The sequence below is a fragment of the Balaenoptera ricei genome, chromosome 12 (assembly GCF_028023285.1).
Source record: "Balaenoptera ricei isolate mBalRic1 chromosome 12, mBalRic1.hap2, whole genome shotgun sequence".
Classification (NCBI taxonomy): Eukaryota; Metazoa; Chordata; class Mammalia; order Artiodactyla; family Balaenopteridae; genus Balaenoptera; species Balaenoptera ricei.
The window spans coordinates 43,010,769-43,030,860 of NC_082650.1; the positions used below are offsets into that span (position 1 = coordinate 43,010,769).

Genomic DNA, 20,092 nt, shown 5'->3' on the forward strand with positions numbered 1-20,092 from the left:
TTTATTTTTTTCCCAAGGAACAGTAAAAAGTGCCCTGGGTATAGATTATAATCTACTCTGGCATGCATTAATAGAACACATTAATAAATATCAGTTCTGTTTATATAACTCTTAAACTACAAGAACATTTTTTAAGATGACATTTTATGGTAATCATATTTTTCTCAGTTCTCATATTTCGCTCATTTTTTTCTTTGAACATTCTGATCTCTCACATTGAGTGACATTCTTCTTATCATATTTAAGAAAACCAGGGGGAAAAAAAAAAAAAAGAAAACCTGGGACTTCCCTGGTGGCGCAGTAGTTAAGAATCCGCCTGCCAATGCAGGGGACGCGGGTTCGATCCCTGGTCCGGGAAGATCCCACATGCTGCGGAGCAACTAAGCCCGTGAGCCACAACTGCTGAGCCTGCGCTCTAGAGGCCCCGAGCCACAACTACTGAGCCCGCATGCTGCAACTACTGAAGCCCGCGCGCCTAGAGCCCATGCTCTGCAACAGGAGAAGCCACTGCCATGAGAAGCCCGAGCACAGCAACAAAGACTAGCTCCCCCTCACTGCAACGAGAGAAAGCCCGGGTGCAGCAATGAAGACCCAACGCAGCCAAAAAATTTAAAAAAAAATAAATAAATTTATTGAAAAAAAGAAAAAAGAAGAAAGAAAACCAGATTTAGATAACCCAAGAGGGGAGGGAGTTAATGAGGCAGTTACAGGCAACGTGACAAAGCCTCCGGGGCATGGTAGACTGAGGGACCCTTAATGTCAACTAGAGGAGCAGAGAGCATCTCAAGACTCAGGAAAAGTGTGAGTTACGGACACGATCACGCAAAGGCTATTTACTGAACTAAATACTAAAGTATTTTGAAAAGATATAGATTCCGCCAACCTAAATACAGTGTTTGTTTTGGTTTTATTCTAATATGGGAATAATCTGGCTCTTTTTTTCTCCCAGAAACCACAGGGTTCAGGTAAGTGGCTGAAGTATGGGTTACTGGGAGTCTATAAAAACCATCACTTTATAAATGACAGTCTACCCCTCACCTGGCAATCTGACAATTCTCCCAGCTACTCACTGGAGCAATGCTCTGGGTCTGGCCTTTTGCCAGTATGTGAAAAGGGATCAAGGCACACGCGCTTTGCTGTGGCTCCCACTGTAGGTCTCCTTCAGCAGAACTTCTCCAGGAGCTGGCAGTCACCTCAGCAGAAAGCCACCTTGTAGCCGAGAAAGTTCACCTCTTACTGGAGACTGTATTAGCAGGAGAATGCCCATACATACCATAACATTCTAAGGGAATTCATTATAAGCCCCTAGATGAAAATACAACAGAAAAACTACAGTGCCTGGTATCGGCTTCCCGTGTAGCCGGTAGGTACTTACAGGGTGATAACTACCTACGCCCTGGAAACATGGAGATATACACACTCACCTGCTAACTGAGTCTCATTTCCTCTAAGAAATGTTAAGCAATCTGTCCTGAGATGGTATGGAGGGAGATGAAAATTCCTTTAAAAAAATGATATGGTAAAACCCAAACTCAAACCCATAGCAAAAGTTGCAGTGCTCTTCTATGCTTCAATTTTCTAGAAACAGCTTCAGGCAACAGGCTCAGGAGCTGGGTGAATTCAGGGGCCATTTTAGGGCAAGCTGGGTGGGATTAGATGTTCCAGTCTGCACCGTTCTCCTAAGCCTGCTGTGATCTGAAACTTAGCTCTTGGGCCTGGGCCAGAACCAGGCTGACATTCAAGGGTGAGCAAAGAAGGCAGCAGCCTTCAGGCAACTGCTGTGCAGAATTCTCTGGATAATGCCTTTGGCTCTGTTCTCCCCAACGCTGGTCAAATGCCCCCAATCCATCCCCCGCCTCCTTAGTGTCACTACAGGTGCCTCCTGCTGAAATCATACACCTTTTTAAGACAATGAAAATAAATCCTACCGCTATCTCTATCTTTTGGTCTCAGTTGAAAACGGTTATCTTTCAGTGATTGTCACAGTGTAGATAACTTGCCCAATTTTACTAAGGCTAAAGTTTGCTCATAACTTCATTAGGAGATTATCTGTAATGGAAGAAAAAAGTACCTAATTATTTAATATAAAGATTTACATAATATCCCAATTAGGAAAATGTCATATAAATTTATGTATATCATATATATATCTTTTGTAATTTATTTTGTCATCATTCATAATATATGTATGAGGAGTGTGAATTTAATTTTAGATGCTTTGTTCATTGTTAATTCATCTCAGATTCTCTGTGAGTACTTATGATAATGAATATTTGATGTTCAGGTGGCTTTTCTGTGCTTTCATTTGCAATTTTGCAGTTCAGTAATTGGTGATTAAAGGTGCAGAGAACATTTTTAAAAAGTCTCAGTCACTATAATAAAAGTACAAATTGGTTATTCTAGGTTTTTAAAAACTTTTAAGTCTTACTGGGTTGTAAGAAAAGTCTATAAGAAGTTATTCCTTCTGAATTCAGTTTTAGGTAGTATGTTAAAATAGATGCCCCAAATATAACATTATAAGAAATTAGAAATGTTTAAGAAATATCTTGACTATGGCTCAAAGTAGAGAAAAAAGTAGACCAATTTTAATGAATTAATTTTAATTAAGTTAGTCTAGATATGTCCAAATATAAGGTGATCCCCATTTTTTTTTGACACATTTTCAAAAATGTGTCCCAAGTTTGGGACAACTTGACATGTTAAAATTTTGAGATATTAGTGAAATGGTTAAATGTCAACACAATATTGTTGCTTAACAATAACACAAGATATGTTCCTTTTTCCCACTTTCACATTTAATATGTATTTTTAATCACTACAGTGTAGTAATTATTGTAGTACATTTTATGTTTTAAATTTATCTTTTTAAAAAAAATACAGATTCCCGATTTTATAGATTGAATTTACATCAAGCTAGATGACTTCTCCAATCAGTCTGTTGTTGATCAAAATAAAGTAAGAGAGTGATCCATAATATTAGAGACTTGTAAGGACTGGAGCACAACGTGACTCCATCTTTTCTGAGAGCTAATTTGGGTTAAAACCCCCAAACAACCCACGCCTTATAGATATCTATGTATGTTTACGAAACAGAAAATTCAAAAGCTGTAAAGGGTCATAGTGAAGTAAGCCAAACTTTCATACCTGTCCCTACTTTTTCCTGCTCTACTTAGGTACTCAACAAATATTTACTAAATGAGTAAGTAATGAACATTTATATACTATCTTCTTTCAGTTTTTTAGTATGTATTATTTTTACAATCAGAAAAAAATAACAAAGATAAGAAATTAGTTCCCCCATAAATCCGGAATTTATAGCTAGACTTGTCTTTTATTTTCTGAATATATTATAATACTTGTTAAAATTCCATTGAAATTTTAGCTAAAATGTCCACTCTTTAAATCAGCCCAGGTCACTCTAGGGATTGTTTTAGTGATATTAGCTCTATTTACAGTTCCAGAGATCCCTACACATTCTTCCATTGTGTAAGCAATACGGGGAAAATTCTTTGGAATGAAAACTTACCAAAGTTAACAGAGCTATTGAATTGAATACTACCTACTACCTAGAAGTAACAAAGCTACTGTGAAAACTGTCTTAATGTTTTAAAATTATTTGAGTAGTGAAGTTGTAACAAATTAATTACTCTTAATTAGCTAATTAAATCCTGTGGACCTCAATGAACTCAACAAGTTGCACAAGTTTGTAGTCTGCTTCTGGAAGCACTTTGGATAGCGGCAAACGTGTCCAACTGGGGCAGCAGCTGCCAGGACCACCCCAGGCAGGACTATTGAGGACTTTGTCCCATGAGTTTCATGTGTGCCCAAGTGGCATTCTGAGTCCACTCAAACCTGTTGTTTCTCTCAATCCTGCCTTCCTCTGCTGTTCAAAATGTAAGGTGCTTATTTATCTATACCATTGTCCGGTGTCAGTCCGTGCTGCTCTGTGCTGCCTTTCTGGTAACTCATTCTCGGTTGACAGTCCTCAGAAACATTTTCATCATGCTCTAAGAACCCCCATTTTACTATTTACAACAAACAGATACATAGATGAAAATCTAACTCTTTTATATCTTTATCTTCACGTATTGTTTCAGTTGGGTTCTCTGGGAAGCAGATGCTAAAATGGAGTTAGGAGTGTAAGACGTTTATTGGAGGGTAACACCTGTGAAAGATAAAAGGGGCAGGAAATAGGATTGGAAAGGAAAGGCTCAGACCACAATGCATATCAGATGAGGTCTCAGTCAATCCAATGAGGAGCTAGAGGACAAAGACTGATGATTAGAAGGGTTCTGCACTGGAAAGCCTGGCAGGCCCCAGTATCTCTGCCGTGCTCAGCCATTGGCTGGGGCTCTGCGAGAAAAGAGAGGCCTCCAAAGCTAAGGCAGATCCCGCAGGTGCTAACCACTTGTGGGCTGAATGTCCTTGTGGATGAACATCAAGGTTTTTCTTGAAGGGAAATCAGAGAGAAGCAACTCCAGTGCTACCTCATAGATTGAATTCCTCCACTGCCCCACCTCTGAAATCTGAAACTCCAACATGCTACCCGTTCACCCTAATGCCCTATCTTTCCACCATTCGCTCCCTTACTCTCATTATATCTGCTGTTTGATTTCATGTGAAACTTCCACTCCCTTACTCCCTGAACCTTCTCTCAACATTTCACCCTTTCTTGACATCACTGCTTTCTCCAGATAGGCTAGACCGAGTTCCCCATCACTTCATCCATGCTCCAGCCAGTATCCTTAAATTCTTTGCCCCTTTTCCCTAAGTGCCCAGAATGCAAAATCGTGTTTATCCATCTGCCTTCTTTATACCTATACTCAAAATGATGGCCTCAGCTAAAGAAAATCATACAATACTACAGATTAATGTCACATGGTTTCCAGCCTTAGCTGAAGCCTAAACACTACACAGAAATCCTATAATTAGGTACTTCCTTCTCACATGGCACTGGAAGAAAAATCTTATAATATTTGTTTTGCAACATGTTAAAGAGCATGATGGGGAAAGCTCCTTAGCTTAGATTTGAATTGTGGCTCTTTACTGCCTATGTGGCCTTATTTAACTTCTAGGTCTTTTTTCCCCAGTCTTTTTTTTTTCTAAAGATTTAATTTTATTTATTTTTGGCTGCGTTGGGTCTTTGTTGCTGCACGCAGGCTTTCTCTAATTGTGGCGAGCGGGGGCTACTCTTCGTTGTGGTGCGTGGGCTTCTCATTGCGGTGGCTTCTCTTGTTGTGGAGTACGGGCTCTAGGCGCACAGGCTTCAGTAGTTGTGGTGCATGGGCTCAGTAGTTGTGGCTCGCGGGCTCTAGAGTGCAGGCTCAGTAGTTGTGGTGCACGGGCTTAGTTGCTCCGCCACATGTGGGATCTTCCCGGACCAGGGATCGAACCTGTGTCCCCTGCATTGGCAGGCGGATTCTTATCCACTGCGCCACTGGGGAAGTCCCTTCTCAATCTTTAAAATGGAGCTAATATTAACAGTTGATGGCAGATTGTTTTCAGGATTACATAAAATATTTAATCAGTTTAGTGAAAATTCTCAAACCATTGAGAATATATACCCTCAGCTTTTTCCCCACTAACTGCTACCAAGTGAACTCTATTGAAAACTCCTCTTTCCACTGAGTACATCCCAATCCAATTTCATAACAGTCTGGACATTTTGTTATTAAACCAGTCCTCTTCTCCACTAGTGCAGGTTAGATAGGAAACTGTGTGTGTGTGTCTTTAGTGAAGGCATGATCAGCTTTCTTGAACTCCACACTTCCCTCCTTCCACATATCCATTTGGTGTTTGAAAAGGAAGACAGGTAGGGAAGAATTTGTTTCTTTATAGTTTGTCAAGGTTGCTGTCCCCTTTCATTGTAAATGACCTTGAATCTTTTCTGAGGCTCAGTATGACCAGGTGGTGACCATAATAAGTTCCACTGACAAAGATGTCAGTCCTCAGCAGTTCCAGTAAACATTGATGGTCCCTGGAAGACTAAACTTTATCTTTTGGTTTAATTTCATCCTTCACAGCCTCACCGCCCACCCATAGGACTGCTCCATTATTCAGTGATCCATATCTTACCTACTTTCTCATTAGCCATTGCAACCCAACTCTGGAGCCAAAGGTATAGGTGGGATTCATTTTCTGTATCTCCCAGGAATCAGGGACTTGAGATGAGGTATCCTCACACTCCACCTCTCTACAAATGACCCAATTTCGTTCCTTTTTATGGCTGAGTAATATTCCATTGGGTATATGTACCACATCTTCCTTATCCATTTGTCTGTCGATAGGCATTTAGGTTGCTTCCATGACCTGGCTATTGTAAATAGTGCTGCAATGAACATTGGGATTCATGTGTCTTTTTGAATTATGGTTTTCTCTGGGTAAATGCCCAGTAGTGGCATTACTGGGTCATATAGTAATTCTATTTTTAGTTTTTTAAGGAACTCCATACTGTTCTCCATAGTGGCTATATCAATTTACATTCCCACCAACAGTGCAAGAGGGTTCCCTTTTCTCCACACCCTCTCCAGCATTTGTTGTTTGTAGATTTTCTGATGATACCCATCCTAACTGGTGTGAGGTGATAACTCATTGTAGTTTTGATTTGCATTTCTCTAATAATTAGTGATGTTGAGCAGCTTTTCATGTGCCTCTTGGCCATCTGTATGTCCTCTTTGGAGAAATGTCTATTTAGGTCTTCTGCCCATTTTTTAAATTGGGTTGTTGTTTTTTTTAATATTGAGCTGCATGAGCTGTTTATATATTTTGGAGATTAATCCTTTGTCCATTGATTCTTTTGCAAATATTTTCTCCCATTTTGAGGGTTGTCTTTTCGTCTTGTTTACAGTTTCCTTTGCTGTGCAAAAGCTTTTAAGTTTCATTAGGTCCCGTTTGTTTATTTTTGTTTTTATTTCCATTTCTCTAGGAGGTGGATCAAAAAAGATCTTGCTGTGATTTACGTCAAAGAGTGTTCTTCCTATGTTTTCCTCTAAGAGTTTTATAGCGTCCAGTCTTACATTTAGGTCTCTAATCCATTTTGAGTTCATTTTTGTGTATCGTGTTAGGGGGTGTTCTAATTTCACTCTTTTACATGAAGCTGTCCAGTTTTCCCAGCACTACTTATTGAAGAGACTGTCCTTTCTCCATTGTATATCCTTGCCTCCTTTGTCATAGATTAGTTGACCATAGGTGCGTGGGTTTATCTCTGGGCTTTCTATCCTGTCCCATTGATCTATATTTCTGTTTTTGTGCTGGTACCATATTGTCTTGATTACTGTAGCTTTGTAGTATAGTCTGAAGTCAGGGAGTTTGCTTCCTCCAGCTCTGTTTTTTTCCCTCAAGGTTGCTTTGGCTATTCGAGGTGTTTTCTGTCTCCATACAAATTTTAAGATTTTTTTGTTCTAGTTCTGTAAAAAATGCCATTGGTAATTTGAAAGGGGTTGCATCGAATCTGTAGATTGCTTCGGGTAGTATAGTCATTTTCACAATACTGATTCTTTCAATCCTAGAACATGGTATATCTCTCCATCTGTTTGTGTCATCTTTGATTTCTTTCATCAATGTCTTATAGTTTTCTGACTACAGGTCTTTTACCTCCTTAAGTAGTTTTGTCCCTAGATATTTTATTCTTTTTGTTGCAATGGTGAATGGGATTGTTTCCTTAATTTCTCTTTCTGATCTTTCATTGTTAGTGTATAGAAATGCAAGAGATTTCTGTGTATTTTGTATCCTGCAACTTTACCAAATTCATTGATTAGCTCTAGTAGTTTTCTGCTGGCATCTTTAGGATTCTCTATGTACAGTATCATGTCATCTGCAAATAGTGACAGTTTTACTTCTACTTTTCCAATTTGTATTCCTTTTTCTTCCCTGATTGCTGTGGCTAGGACTTCCAAAACTATGTTGAATAACAGTGGAGAGAGTGGACATCCTTGTCTTGTTCCTGATCTTAGAGGAAATGCTTTCAGTTTTTCACCATTGAGAATGATGTTTGCTGCGGGTTTGTCATATATGGCCTTTATTATGTTGATGTAGGTTCCCTCTATGCCCATTTTCTGGAGAGTTTTTATCATAAATGGGTGTTGAATTTTGTCAAAAGCTTTTTCTGCATCAATTGAGATGATCATATGGTTTTTATTCTTCAATTTGTTAATACAATGTATCAGATTGATTGATTTGCATGTATTGAAGAATCCTTGCATCCCTGGGATAAATCTCACTTGATCATGGTGTACGATCCTTTTAATGTGTTGTTGGATTCTGTTTGCTAGTATTTTGTTGAGGATTTTTGCATCTATGTTCATCAGTGATATTGGCCTGTAGTTTTCTTTCTTTGTGACATCTTTGTCTGGTTTTGGTATCAGGGTGATGGTTGCCTCATAGAATGAGTTTGGGAGTGTTCCCTCCTCTGCAATTTTCTGGAAGAGTTTGAGAAGGATGGTGTTAGCTCTTCTCTAAATGTTTGATAGAATTCACCTGTGAAGCCATCTGGTCCTGGACTTTTGTTTGTTGGAAGATTTTTAATCACAGTTTCAATTTCATTGCTTGTGATTGCTCTGTTCATATTTTCTATTTCTTCCTGGTTCAGCCTTGAAAGGTTATACCTTTCTAAGAATTTGTCCATTTCTTCCAGGTTGTCCATTTTATTGGCATAGAGTTGCTTGTAGTAGTCTCTTATAATGTTTTGTAGTTCTGTGGTGTTTGTTGTAACTTCTCCTTTTTCATTCCTAATTTTATTGATTTGAGTACTCTCCCTCTTTTTCTCGATGAGTCTGGCTAATGGTTTATCAATTTTTTTTATCTTCTCAAAGAACCAGGTTTTAGTTTTATTGATCTTTGCTATTGTTTTCTTTGTTTCTATTTCATTTATTTATGCTCTGATCTTTATGATTTCTTTCCTTCTGCTAACTTTGGGTTTTGTTTGTTCTTTCTCTAGTTCCTTTAGGTGTAAGGTTAGATTGTTTATTTGAGATTTTTCTTGTTTCTTGAGGTAGGATTTTATTGCTATAAACTTCCCTCTTAGAACTGCTTTTGCTGCATCCCAAGGGTTTTGGATTGTTGTGTTATCATTGTCATTTGTCTCTAGGTATTTTTTGATTTCCTCTTTGATTTCTTCAGTGATCTCTTGGTTATTTAGTAATGTATTGTTTATCCTCCATGTGTTTGTGTTTTTTACGTTGTTTTCCCTGCAATTTATTTCTAAGCTTATAGTGTTGTGGTCGGAAAAGATGCTTGATATGATTTCAATTTTCTTAAATTTACCAAGGCTTGATTTGTGACCCAAGATGTGATCTGTCCTGGAGAATGTTCCATGTGCACTTCAGAAGTGTAATCTGCTGTTTTCGGATGGAATGTCCTATAAATATCAATTAAATCTATCTGGTCTATTGTGTCATTTAAAGTTTGGGTTTCCTTATTAATTTTCTGTCTGGTTGATCTGTCCATTGGTGTAAGTGAGGTGTTAAAGTCCCCCACTATTATTGTGTTACTGCCGATTTCCTCTTTTATAGCTGCTGGCATTTGCCTTATGTATTGAGGTGCTTCTATGTTGAGTGCATGTATATTTATAATTATTATATCTTCTTCTTGGATTGATCCCTTGATCATTATATAGTGTCCTTCCTTGTCTCTTGGAACATTCTTTATTTTAAAGTCTATTTTATCTGATATGAGTATTGCTACTCCAGCTTTGTTCTGATTTCCATTTGCATGGAATATCTTTTCCATCCCTTCACTTTCAGTCTGTATGTGTCCCTAGGTCTGAAGTGGGTCTCTTGTAGACAGCATATATATGGGTCTTGTTTTTGTATCCATTTAGCGAGCCTGTGTCTTTTGGTTGGAGCATTTAATCCATTCACATTTAAGGTCATTATTGATATGTATGTTCCATTACCATTTTCTTAATTGTTTTGGGTTTGTTTTTGTAGGTCCTTTTCTTCTCTTGTGTTTCCCACTTAAAGAAGTTCCTTTAGCATTTGTTGTAGAGCTGGTTTGGTGGTGCTGAATTCTCTTAGCTTTTGCTTATCTGTAAAGCTTTTGATTTCTCCCTCGAATCTGAATGAGATCCTTGCTGGGTAGAGTAATCTTGGTTGTAGGTTCTTCCCTTTCATCACTTTAAATATATCGTGCCACTCCCTTCTGGCTTGTAGAGCTTCTGATGAGAAATCAGCTGTTAACCTTATGGGAGTTTCCTTGTATGTTGTCATTTTTCCCTTGTTGCTTTTAATAATTTTTCTGTGTCTTTAATTTTTGTCAATTTGATTACTGTATGTCTCGGTGTGTCTCTCCTTGGATTTATCCTGCCTGGGACTCTCAGCGCTTCCTGGACTTGGGTGGCTATTTCCTTTCCCATGTTAGGGAAGTTTTCGACTATAATCTCTTCAAATATTTTTTTGGTTCTTTCTCTCTCTCTTCTCCTTCTGGGACCCCTATACTGCGAATGTAGGTGCATTTAATGTTGTCCCAGAGGTCTTTTAGGCTGTCTTCATTTCTTTTCATTCTTTTTTCTTTATTCTGTTCTGTGACAGTGATTTCCACCATTCTCTCTTCCAGGTCACTTATCCATTCTTCTGCCTCGGTTATCCTGCTATTGATTCCTTCTAGTGTATTTTTCATTTCAGTTATTGTATTGTTCATCTCTGTTTGTTTGTTTTTTAATTTTTCTAGGTCTTTGTTAAACATTTCTTGCATCTTCTCGATCTTTGCCTCCATTCTTTTTCCAAGGTCCTGGATCATCTTCACTATCATTATTCTGAATTCTTTTTCAGAAGGTTGCCTATTTCCACTTCATTTAGCTGTTTTTCTGGGGTTTTATCTTGTTTCTTCATCTGGTACATAGTCCTCTGCCTTTTCATTTTGTCTATCTGTGAATGTGGTTTTTGTTCCACAGGCTGCAGGACTGTAGTTCTTCTTGCTTCTGCTGTCTGCCCTCTGGTGGGTGAGGCTATCTAAGAGGCTTGTGGGTGCTTCCTGATGGGAAGGACTGGTGGTAGGTAGAGCTGGGTGTTGCTCGGGTGGGCAGAGCTCAGTCAAACTTTAATCCGCTTGTCTGCTGATGGGTGGGTTCCCTCCTTGTTGGTTGTTTGGTCTGAGGTGACCCAGCACTGGAGCATACAGGCTCTTTGGTGGGGCTAATGGCGGAATGTGGGAGGGCTCACACCAAGGAGTACTTCCTAGAACTTCTGCTGCCAGTGTCCTTGTTCCCGCATGAGCCACAGCCACCCCCCGCCTCTGCAGGAGACTCTCGAACACTAGCAGGTAAGTCTGGTTCAGTCTCCTATGGGGTCACTGCTCCTTCTCCCTGGGCCCTGATATGCACACTACTTTGCATGTGCCCTCCAAGATTGGAGTCTCTGTTTCACCCAGTCCTGTTGAAGTCCTGCAATCAAATCCCGCTAAACTTCAAAGTTTGATTCTCTGGGAATTCCTCCTCCTGTTGCTGGACCCCCAGGTTGGGAAGCCTGACGTGGGGCTCAGAACCTTCACTCCAGTGGGTGGACATCTGTGGTATAGTTGTTCTACAGTTTGTGAGTCACCCACCCAACGGTTATGGGATTTGATTTTATTGTGATTGCGCCTCTACCATCTCACTGTGGCTTCTCCTTTGTCTTTGGATGTGGGGTATCTTTTTTTGGTGAGATCCAGTGTCTTCCTGTCGATGACTGTTCAGCAGTTAGTTGTGATTCCGGTGCCCTCACAAGAGGGAGGGAGCACACGTCCTTGTACTCCACCATCTTGAACCAATCTCCTCTAATGTTAAAATATCACTTTTACCCATCGTTATATCACTCTTCAGTTCTGTGGTTGTCGTTTGCCAATATGATAAATTTACATAAGAAAAATACATGTAAGATAGTTCAACTTAATCAGTTCAGAGATTCATATCCAAAGAATTTAAGATTTATGAATGCAACATTTATTTTTCATTTTCAAATAATGTATATATATATATATTTTTTTAAATTAATTAATCAATTAATTAATTAATTTATGGCTGTGTTGGGTCTTCGTTTCTGTGTGAAGGCTTTCTCTAGTTGTGGCAAGCAGGGGCCACTCTTCATCGCGGTGCGCGGGCCTCTCACTATCGCGGCCTCTCTTGTTGCGGAGCACAGGCTCCGGATGTGCAGGCTCAGTAATTGTGGCTCATGGGCCCAGTTGCTCCGCGGCATGTGGGATCTTCCCAGACCAGGGCTCGAACCCGTGTCCCCTGCATTGGCAGGCAGATTCTCAACCACTGCACCACCAGGGAAGCCCCCCAAATAATGTATATTTTTAATGCAGTATTTCAAATGAAGAGTTTAATATGGTTTGATGTTAACTATGGTGTTTTTAGTACTATTTTCCTCTTTTAAAGCCCTCTCCCAAAACATTAAGCATGTAAATTTCACCTAAGCAACTATGTATATATATACATATATACACACACACATATTTACACAGAAGCATACACAATCACTGTTTTCATTACTTACTTGTATTGTCTCTACTTATGAAAAATTACTAAAATATTGAAGTTCTGTAATAAATGTCTTAGCTTGTAAGATCCTCCTTATGGTCTTTACCTACTGTTACAATGAAACAAAAACATGCTGGTTTACAACATTGGGCTTAGTAATGGTTAGGTAGTCCTGTCTCTCAGTCTTGTGCTATGACTGATTTTACTCATTCTGAGAACCGTGGATACTGGGTGTGTCATGGATGTGGAGGGAAATCTCAGTTCAGTATACAGTTGACTCTTGAACAATCGGGTTTGAACTGTGTGGGTTGACTTATATGCAGATTTTTTTCAATAGTAAATACTGCAGTACTACAGGATCCCTGGTTGGTTGAATCCTCGGATGTCAAACCATGGATACTGAAGAACCGGGGATTCGGAGTGACTATAAATTACACTCGAAAATGCCTACCACACAGAGGGTCGGCACCCCCTAACCCCTGTGTTGTTCAAGGATCAACTGTATATATATTCAGAATTCATATGATTAAAAAAAAGGATGGTTATAGTTTACCTCGTATACATAATATTCTTAGTATTTCAGTCATTTAAATTGTATTAGATCTCTATCCTCTCAAGTTTAATTAGTAGGAACACAAAACTTTTTATCTTTGGTGCCAACTTCCAAAATAGCAACATGTTTTTCTCTTTGCTTTTACTCTTATTTCAATAAGTATTGAAATATTTTACATAGTCTCAGCTTCACACATACTTTTTTGGTGTATATAGTGGCATGCCCTTCAGTTTGATAAAAACACGTAGAAAACCTGAGTAAATGATTTTTTAAAAACACTGCTTAGAATTGAGTGGAAGTTGGCAGAGTTTTGGAATAACAATAAGTATATATTAAACTCACAAAGGATTGAGATATATCTGCAATAGTTCATACATTTCTTGGAACTGTGTAAAAAAAGTTTGGTATTTAATAAATGCTATACCTAATATGAGAGTATGGTAAGTATAAATGATGAAAAAAAAAGGATACTTTCATCTGGTTCTATAGCTTCTGATAATTCATTTTAGAATTTACTTTTTTAGGTTTCTTTTTGAACCTATACTATGCATGCGTCATATTACATGAACTAATGTACATTTAAATCACAGAAAGGAACCAGTCACATTTTTTTTTCATGTTTCTGTCACTTTCTGTCCTTAGAAACAGTTGACCCTTGGCCAATCGCTCATGATTTGGAGAAATAAGTGGAACTCTACCCAGGGGACCCTAAATGTAAAACTGCAATCTGATAAATTACAAGACAGCTGTGGTAAGTGATAGATTATACACCTAGATGTAATTTAACCTCTAAAAGTTTTAAGCAGTATTTCTCAATTACAGGGTGCTTAAATACAAATATGAAGCCTTTGTTAGCAAACATCCAAAACAGGAAAAAGCATCACTGGACTCAAAGCCTGTTGAGGGTTAGGGACCTGCTTTCTGGTTTACCTGATTCATCGGCCATGCGCAGAGCTCGCCTCCTTCTACAGTGCCCGACCAATATTTATTAAATGCACTATTTTAGATCTAAATATTGGAAGGATTATAAATATTGCCCATGAGAAGTAAGATTTAAAAAGAGATTGCTGCACCTTTTTTTCCTTCTCTGTGCTCCTGCACTCTGGGTTCAGGTGAAGGGTGGGAACTGACTAGGCAGAGGAGGAACATGAAGGTTTAGGGTGTAAGGCAGTTACACTCCCATTACATATTTTTGTGCCATTTTCACTCCTTTCTGATTGCTTATCTGAAACATTGGGCTACTAGATTAAAATTTACAGCCCCTCCCTGAACCTTCTGGTACTGAGTACCTTGGGGCTTTTCTCCTGCTTTTTTCTTCGCAGGTGTCCAGTGTCGTAGATATTTTGGTACCTGTTCTCTCCCCCCACCCCACCCCCAGGCATTGAATTTGCGGGATGAGGAAAATGACCACTTCTCTATCCTCCACAGTGATCTATAAACGATGCTTATGGAATGCATGATGACAACTTTAATCCCAATCCCAAATGAGACTGGGAGTCCCTCAGCCCCTCCCGAGGAAACCTCTTTCATCACAAGCAGTCGTGAAGGGAGGGCAGGTCTTCCACGCCCTTTTCTGAGATATGCCCTGAAGACCCTGAGGGATTACCCAAGGTGTGGGGGGGCAGGGGAACCAAAAGACGAGGCCCGGGGCCAAGTTTCCTCCCTCTCCTCATCTCGCAGGGTGCGGGGATGGGGAAGGAGGGATGCAGCTGGTGTGTCCGAGCGACTATTCACCACCTGCGGAGAACAGGGGAATAAAGGTACCCACTGGGACCCTTCCGCAGCCCCGCCCGGCGCCGCGCACGCCTTTTGTAAGCGCCCGAGGCCCCGCCCCCACCAGGCCCCGCCCCTCCCCGGCTCGGGCACGAGCTCCGGCTCGGGCTCCCCCGGCGGAGTGGGGAGGAGAGAAGCCGCAGCTGCAACTTCGCCTGGAGCCTTTGAGGCTGGGCGCAGCCGGGGACCGAATCGCCGACGTCGCGGAGCCGCCGCTTCCCCGGCCCGGGCCTCAACCGAGCCGGCTCGACCATGGCAGCCGCCACCGCGGCGAATCAGGCCCCTGCGCTCCCCGCCCGTCGCTGAGCGGCCGTTAACCAGCCCGCCCTCTGGTTCCCCCGCCGGTGCCGCCGCGGCCCAGGCTCCTGACAAGTTTCCGCCGCCGGAGGCGAAGGCAGGGAGGACGGACGTGGGGAGTCGGGCGCCCCCGGCCCACTCGGCGCTCCCGCCCGAGATGTGGGGGCGCTTCCTGGCCCCGGAGGCCGGCGGCCGGGACAGCCCCGGCGGAGCCCGCAGCTTCCCGGCGTGTAAGTAACGGGACAGGCCCCCGGCTGGGGTGGGGGTCGCGGCCGACCGCGGCGCCTCGGGACCCCGCCGCCGCTCCCCTCCCTCCTCAGGCCTGGCTTCCCCCTGGCCGCCCGCCCCCGACGCCGCGCGCCGGCCCGCCAGCCCGGCTTCCTCCCGGCTGCTGACGCCCGGCCCCGCGGGCTGACTTCTGGCGCCCCGCGTCCCCGGCCCTGTCCGCCCTGCATCGCGGCGCACCGGCTCGGCGCGGCTCGGTGTCCGGGCCGCTCCTCCTGGGGCCGCAGCCCGGGCGCCCCAACTTACAGCTCGCTTGGGCCTCCTCGGGTTAGGCTTTGTTGTGCGTCCTCCTCCCTTTTTCTCGTGGGGTGTGTGGCCGACGTGGGTAACGGGGCTTACGGAGCCCCGGGCGGGAAGGTCGCTGCGACCGTGCTGCATCGGCGGCGGCGCGGCGCGCGCCAGGGGGACCGGGATCTGCTGCAGCCGCGTCCGCACACCCTACTTTAGGGCGCGTTTTGGGGCGGAAGGAGACTGCTGGTGATGCCTTGGCTGCAAGTGCCCGCCGAGGGGTCCAGCCCCTCACTGAGACCTGGTCACCGCCCAGCAGCCCTCTCTGGAGGACATGTCCTGCCAAAGCCAGTTGATCTTTGAGCAATAGGGGTGTTAATCCGTTTGCCTGTCCCTGGCCCTTTCAAGGAAAATTGGGGGTTTGCCGCGTTGGGTGTGTGAAGAGAGCTGTTTGTAACGCACAGCCATTTCATGCCTGCATCACTTAAAAGTTGTGTAGGAGCCGCCAAATTAGGATAAATCGTCCCCTAATTTGTGATATAAAAAATAAGGCTTGGGTTGCCTGTGACAAGTTATCTGACGTTGACGGTTCTTTCACGCAGTTTAATCTTAATTGAATTTTGAACCCCCCATGAGAAGCTGCAAGTTATATGGACCATTTATCCAGAAAAAACCGCCATATGTACTTACACAAAAATTTTCCTACAACTTTAGGTGCTTCTAGGACTCCTATTAAGTAACCTTGTTAACACAAAATGAGCTCTACTTGTGTAACTGACATTTTGGTATACATTTTCAAAACTGTTTGCGAAACAAAAAAGCAGAAGCATTTGGAAGTGGTTTTTTGTTGGTAGTATTTTTGCTATTTAAAAAATATCAGGCACAAACTCAGATTTCTATTAAAATTTCAAATAATGCAATTCTGTGATAGTTTAGAAATTTGTGATGTGGGGTTTTTTTTAGACATATAATTTTGTCATCTTTATTTAGGGTGTAATTGACAAATAGAAATTGTATTGATAGATACATTTAATATGTGCAACTTGGTTTTGATATACACACACATACACACACACATTGTGAAATGATCTCCACAATCAAACTAGTTGACATATCCATCACCTCATAGTTACCATTTTTTTGTGTCGTGTGTTTGGTGAGAAAACTTTAAGGTCTACCCTCTTAACGCATTTCAAGCATACAATACAGTATTGTTAACTGTAGTAGCATACTGTACGTTAGGTCTAGACATAAAATTTTTTAAATCCAGAGTTAGATTTGAAATCATGCTCTTAAATTTGGTCCTGCAACACTTTTAGAAATAATAGAATTGAACGTAGGCATGAGTTTAGTAAAAAAATCATATAAGTAGGAAATTATTTTCTCTGAAATGTATACCATTTGTCCTAAGAAGAGGAGACAGCACTTGAGAGGTTTCTGATGCTCACTGGGTGCTTACAAACTCTGCAGTCAGTAACTTCAGTGAGTGAGAAGGTACTTCATTATCCCTAGAGGCTGGAGGGAATGGTTTCAGTTTATCTGTACATGTCAGAAGCCATCTGTAATGTCTTTGTAACCTAACCTCTTAAAATTTATTTGTAATAATAACATGTTTGAAGGCTTAATATCCCCCAAGCATTGTATCCATTTTTCCATTGTTTTCTATGAAGAAGAAAACATCGTAGTGCTTAGAAATTTTTAATTAACTGAAGGAAGGACTTTGAGGTTATATTGCACCCTCTAAACCTTTGCTGTGACAAAGAATATAGTGGAAGAAGATACTTTATAAATACTACCCAATTTTAATAAATTTGGACAGTATATCTTTACAACAAATATATTTTATCTAACCTTTGACAGTGATAAACCTTTGGTAAGTAAGGACATGCCTTTCCAATAAAAATTTTTTTTCAGCTATATGCTGAGAATAGATTACTTTTACAGAATAGTGATATAATTATGTTTATTCTCTTCTTGAGCCAAGCAAATCTTTAAAATTTTTTTAGTTTAAAAATTTATACCTTAGATGAAAAACTTGTGTGGTTTCTTTAGCAAATGAGCAGACGGTGAAGGTCAAGATAATGACCTCTGACTTGGTTCATGTAGGCATTTTTTTCTTAGAATTTAAAGGAAATTTATATATTTGAAACACTGTCCAGTATTATCTTTTGACTACCTTGAGCGATTTTCGAGCTTTTCTGAAAGCAGAAGGAACCAGTCTTCTGATTGAATTTATCAGCAATCATTTTGGTTTTGATGGCCGGTGTGAAGACAGAGATATGTAAATTATTTCTGGTATTTAAATGAGTTTGTCTCAGTATGTGGGTTAATTCTGGGTGTCCTAAAACTGATTTGTTTATACAGTTATGTAACTAAAGGGAAAACCAAAGGTAATGTAGAACCAGTGTTCTGAAAAATTGGAGAAGACTTTCTTTTTAAGGTAATGGCAGTTAAAACAAGTGGGACTAATTAGCGTGGTTTGGAAAATACTGAACTTTTGACCTTTTCTTTAGGGTTTAATTTTGTTTTGGCTTTACCCACAGTTTTTCAGCTTTACAGATATTATTGTTATAAATGAAAATAAAATGAATATTTTCTTATATTTCCATACAAAGATGAAACAAAAGGCCACCCTCCCCCTCCTTTTTTTTCCAATTGGCAAGTGTGGTTAGAAAGCTAATTTTAAATAGAACAAGTGGTATGTCTTTTATACATTTGGTTGAGTGCATTTGAGAAGATCCTGTTATTCAAAATGTATAATAGTTTCAAATTTGGATGAAAGATAGATGTATTTCCCTTAGGTTTTAAAAATCTAGTATGACATGGGGATATTTTGAGTACTTATACTTAGGTATACTGAATTTGTTCCTTTTTATAAATCATACTTTCAAAATATTAATACATTTAACCCTTAAAACATTTGGAGGTAGGATATGATAGTTTTCAAGTGTGCTGAAAAGAAAATGTTATAGAAAATACTTACATGATCTGAAGAAGTGTCATTTGTTCAGTGCCTCAAGCTGTAAGTCTGCCTTTTCCTAGTTGATTCCTGGCCATAAGGTGTTTAGTGATGTCATAATGATGGTGGTAGTAACTGGTATGATTATGTCAAATACAAAGTTTTTCTGTGGTTCTGAATTAAATGGACCCAAAAGTACTCTGATAACAATGAAACATAACTCTTCTGCCTAAACTCATTTGGACATGTTCTTTTATAATAGGCTTTGGGGGATGAGGGGTGAATCTCAACTTTAGTGATGACTTTTGTGAAATGAACCTGATTATTACTGATAGCTTCTTGGCTTGAATGAAGCTGGTAAATTAATCTGAGGCCAGACAGTAAATGGTGAGTTCAGCCTCTGTTGTGAATGTTTCTGTATGTTGAGAATGGAAAGCTTTTACACAGTCTTGAGTTTTCTGACTGGGTGAAATGTGTATATTTGTACTCTGAGAAAAAGATGAAGAAATGAAGGCTCTCAGATTTTACTGAGTTATAGCTTAAGTAGCTCCTTCAAATTGTATATTAAAAAATGAACAATGTGATCATTTAGATAACTTCTAAAGCTACAATGAAATACTAATTATTGTTACTACTTAAGGATATATATTTTTTACACTGGCAAAATAATATTCTACCAAGTGGAATTTATTGTGTAAGGTCATTTTAAGAACGGGACTGTTCAACATAAAAGAACATCAAATTGCTCTTCATACTAATATTTTACTTGGACTTTCTATTTTTCTTTAATTAAAAAAAATTCATTGTTGTTACCTAGCATAGTGCTTGTCACGTACATAAGTACTTGGTAAATATGAGTCATTCTTTCAGTAAATATTGTGTGGTAGGCATTGTACTAGGCTCTGGGGATACATCATTGAACAAGAAAGATAGGGTCCCAGCTCTAAGGGAACTTACGTTCTAGTAGGGAGGAAACAGTCTGTAAGTAAACTAACAAGATAATTCAGCTAATGTTAAGTACTATGAAGAAAAGGGAGCTGGGTGAGATGGTGTAGTATGGGTAGATCTGGGTAGAGAAGGCCTCTCTGAGGAGGTAACATTGCTCTGAGACCTGAGTGATGAGAAGGAGCCAGACATGAGGGCAGGAGTGTTCAGGCAGAGGGTATAGAAACAGCTCCAAGGTAGAAATGAATTTGGGGAGCTTGAGGAATATCAGAGGTCAGTGAGTCTGGAGCGCAGTGAGTAGGGATATGAGGTGAGGGAGGCCTGATGTAAGGCATTGTAAGAATTGGTAAGAATTTTGGGTTCTTTTCTGTGTGAGGGGAAGGCAGCTGTGGGTGGGTAGGGGAGATGACTGTTCATTCTTTCACTCAGCACACTGGGTGCTACTGTGAGGCAGACCTCGTTCTGTGTTCTGTGTCCTGGGGAGATGAAGCAGATATCCCTGTCCTTGGTGTTTGTAGATCACTCCTGGCTGTTTTGTGGGGGAAGAAATTGTGGCGCAGTGGGGGAAAGATTGGCAGTAGGGAAGCCGGTTAATAGG

At 40.6% G+C, this 20,092-nt stretch overlaps 1 protein-coding gene and 1 long non-coding RNA gene across 10 annotated transcripts in view; one reads left to right on the forward strand and one right to left on the reverse strand.

The window, feature by feature from the left end:
• Positions 1 to 15,923, reverse strand: part of LOC132375947 (uncharacterized) — a 39,223-nt gene extending 23,300 nt beyond the window's left edge. The window contains exon 1 of one of the 2 annotated variants that reach the window (XR_009506166.1): positions 15,609 to 15,917. This is a non-coding gene — a long non-coding RNA (uncharacterized LOC132375947). Of the gene's footprint in view, positions 1 to 15,608 lie in introns of both variants that reach the window. The other variant, XR_009506165.1, reaches the window with a different exon arrangement.
• CEP85L (centrosomal protein 85 like) overlaps positions 1 to 20,092 on the forward strand; it is a 273,038-nt gene that overhangs the window by 102,341 nt on the left and 150,605 nt on the right. For 7 of the 8 annotated variants that reach the window (XM_059941329.1, XM_059941334.1, XM_059941336.1 and 4 more), the window contains one exon: positions 13,650 to 13,758. In XM_059941329.1, the coding sequence (XP_059797312.1) occupies positions 13,650 to 13,758 (109 nt within the window). Of the gene's footprint in view, positions 1 to 13,649; positions 13,759 to 14,883; positions 15,308 to 20,092 lie in introns of those variants that run through there. The other variant, XM_059941337.1, reaches the window with a different exon arrangement.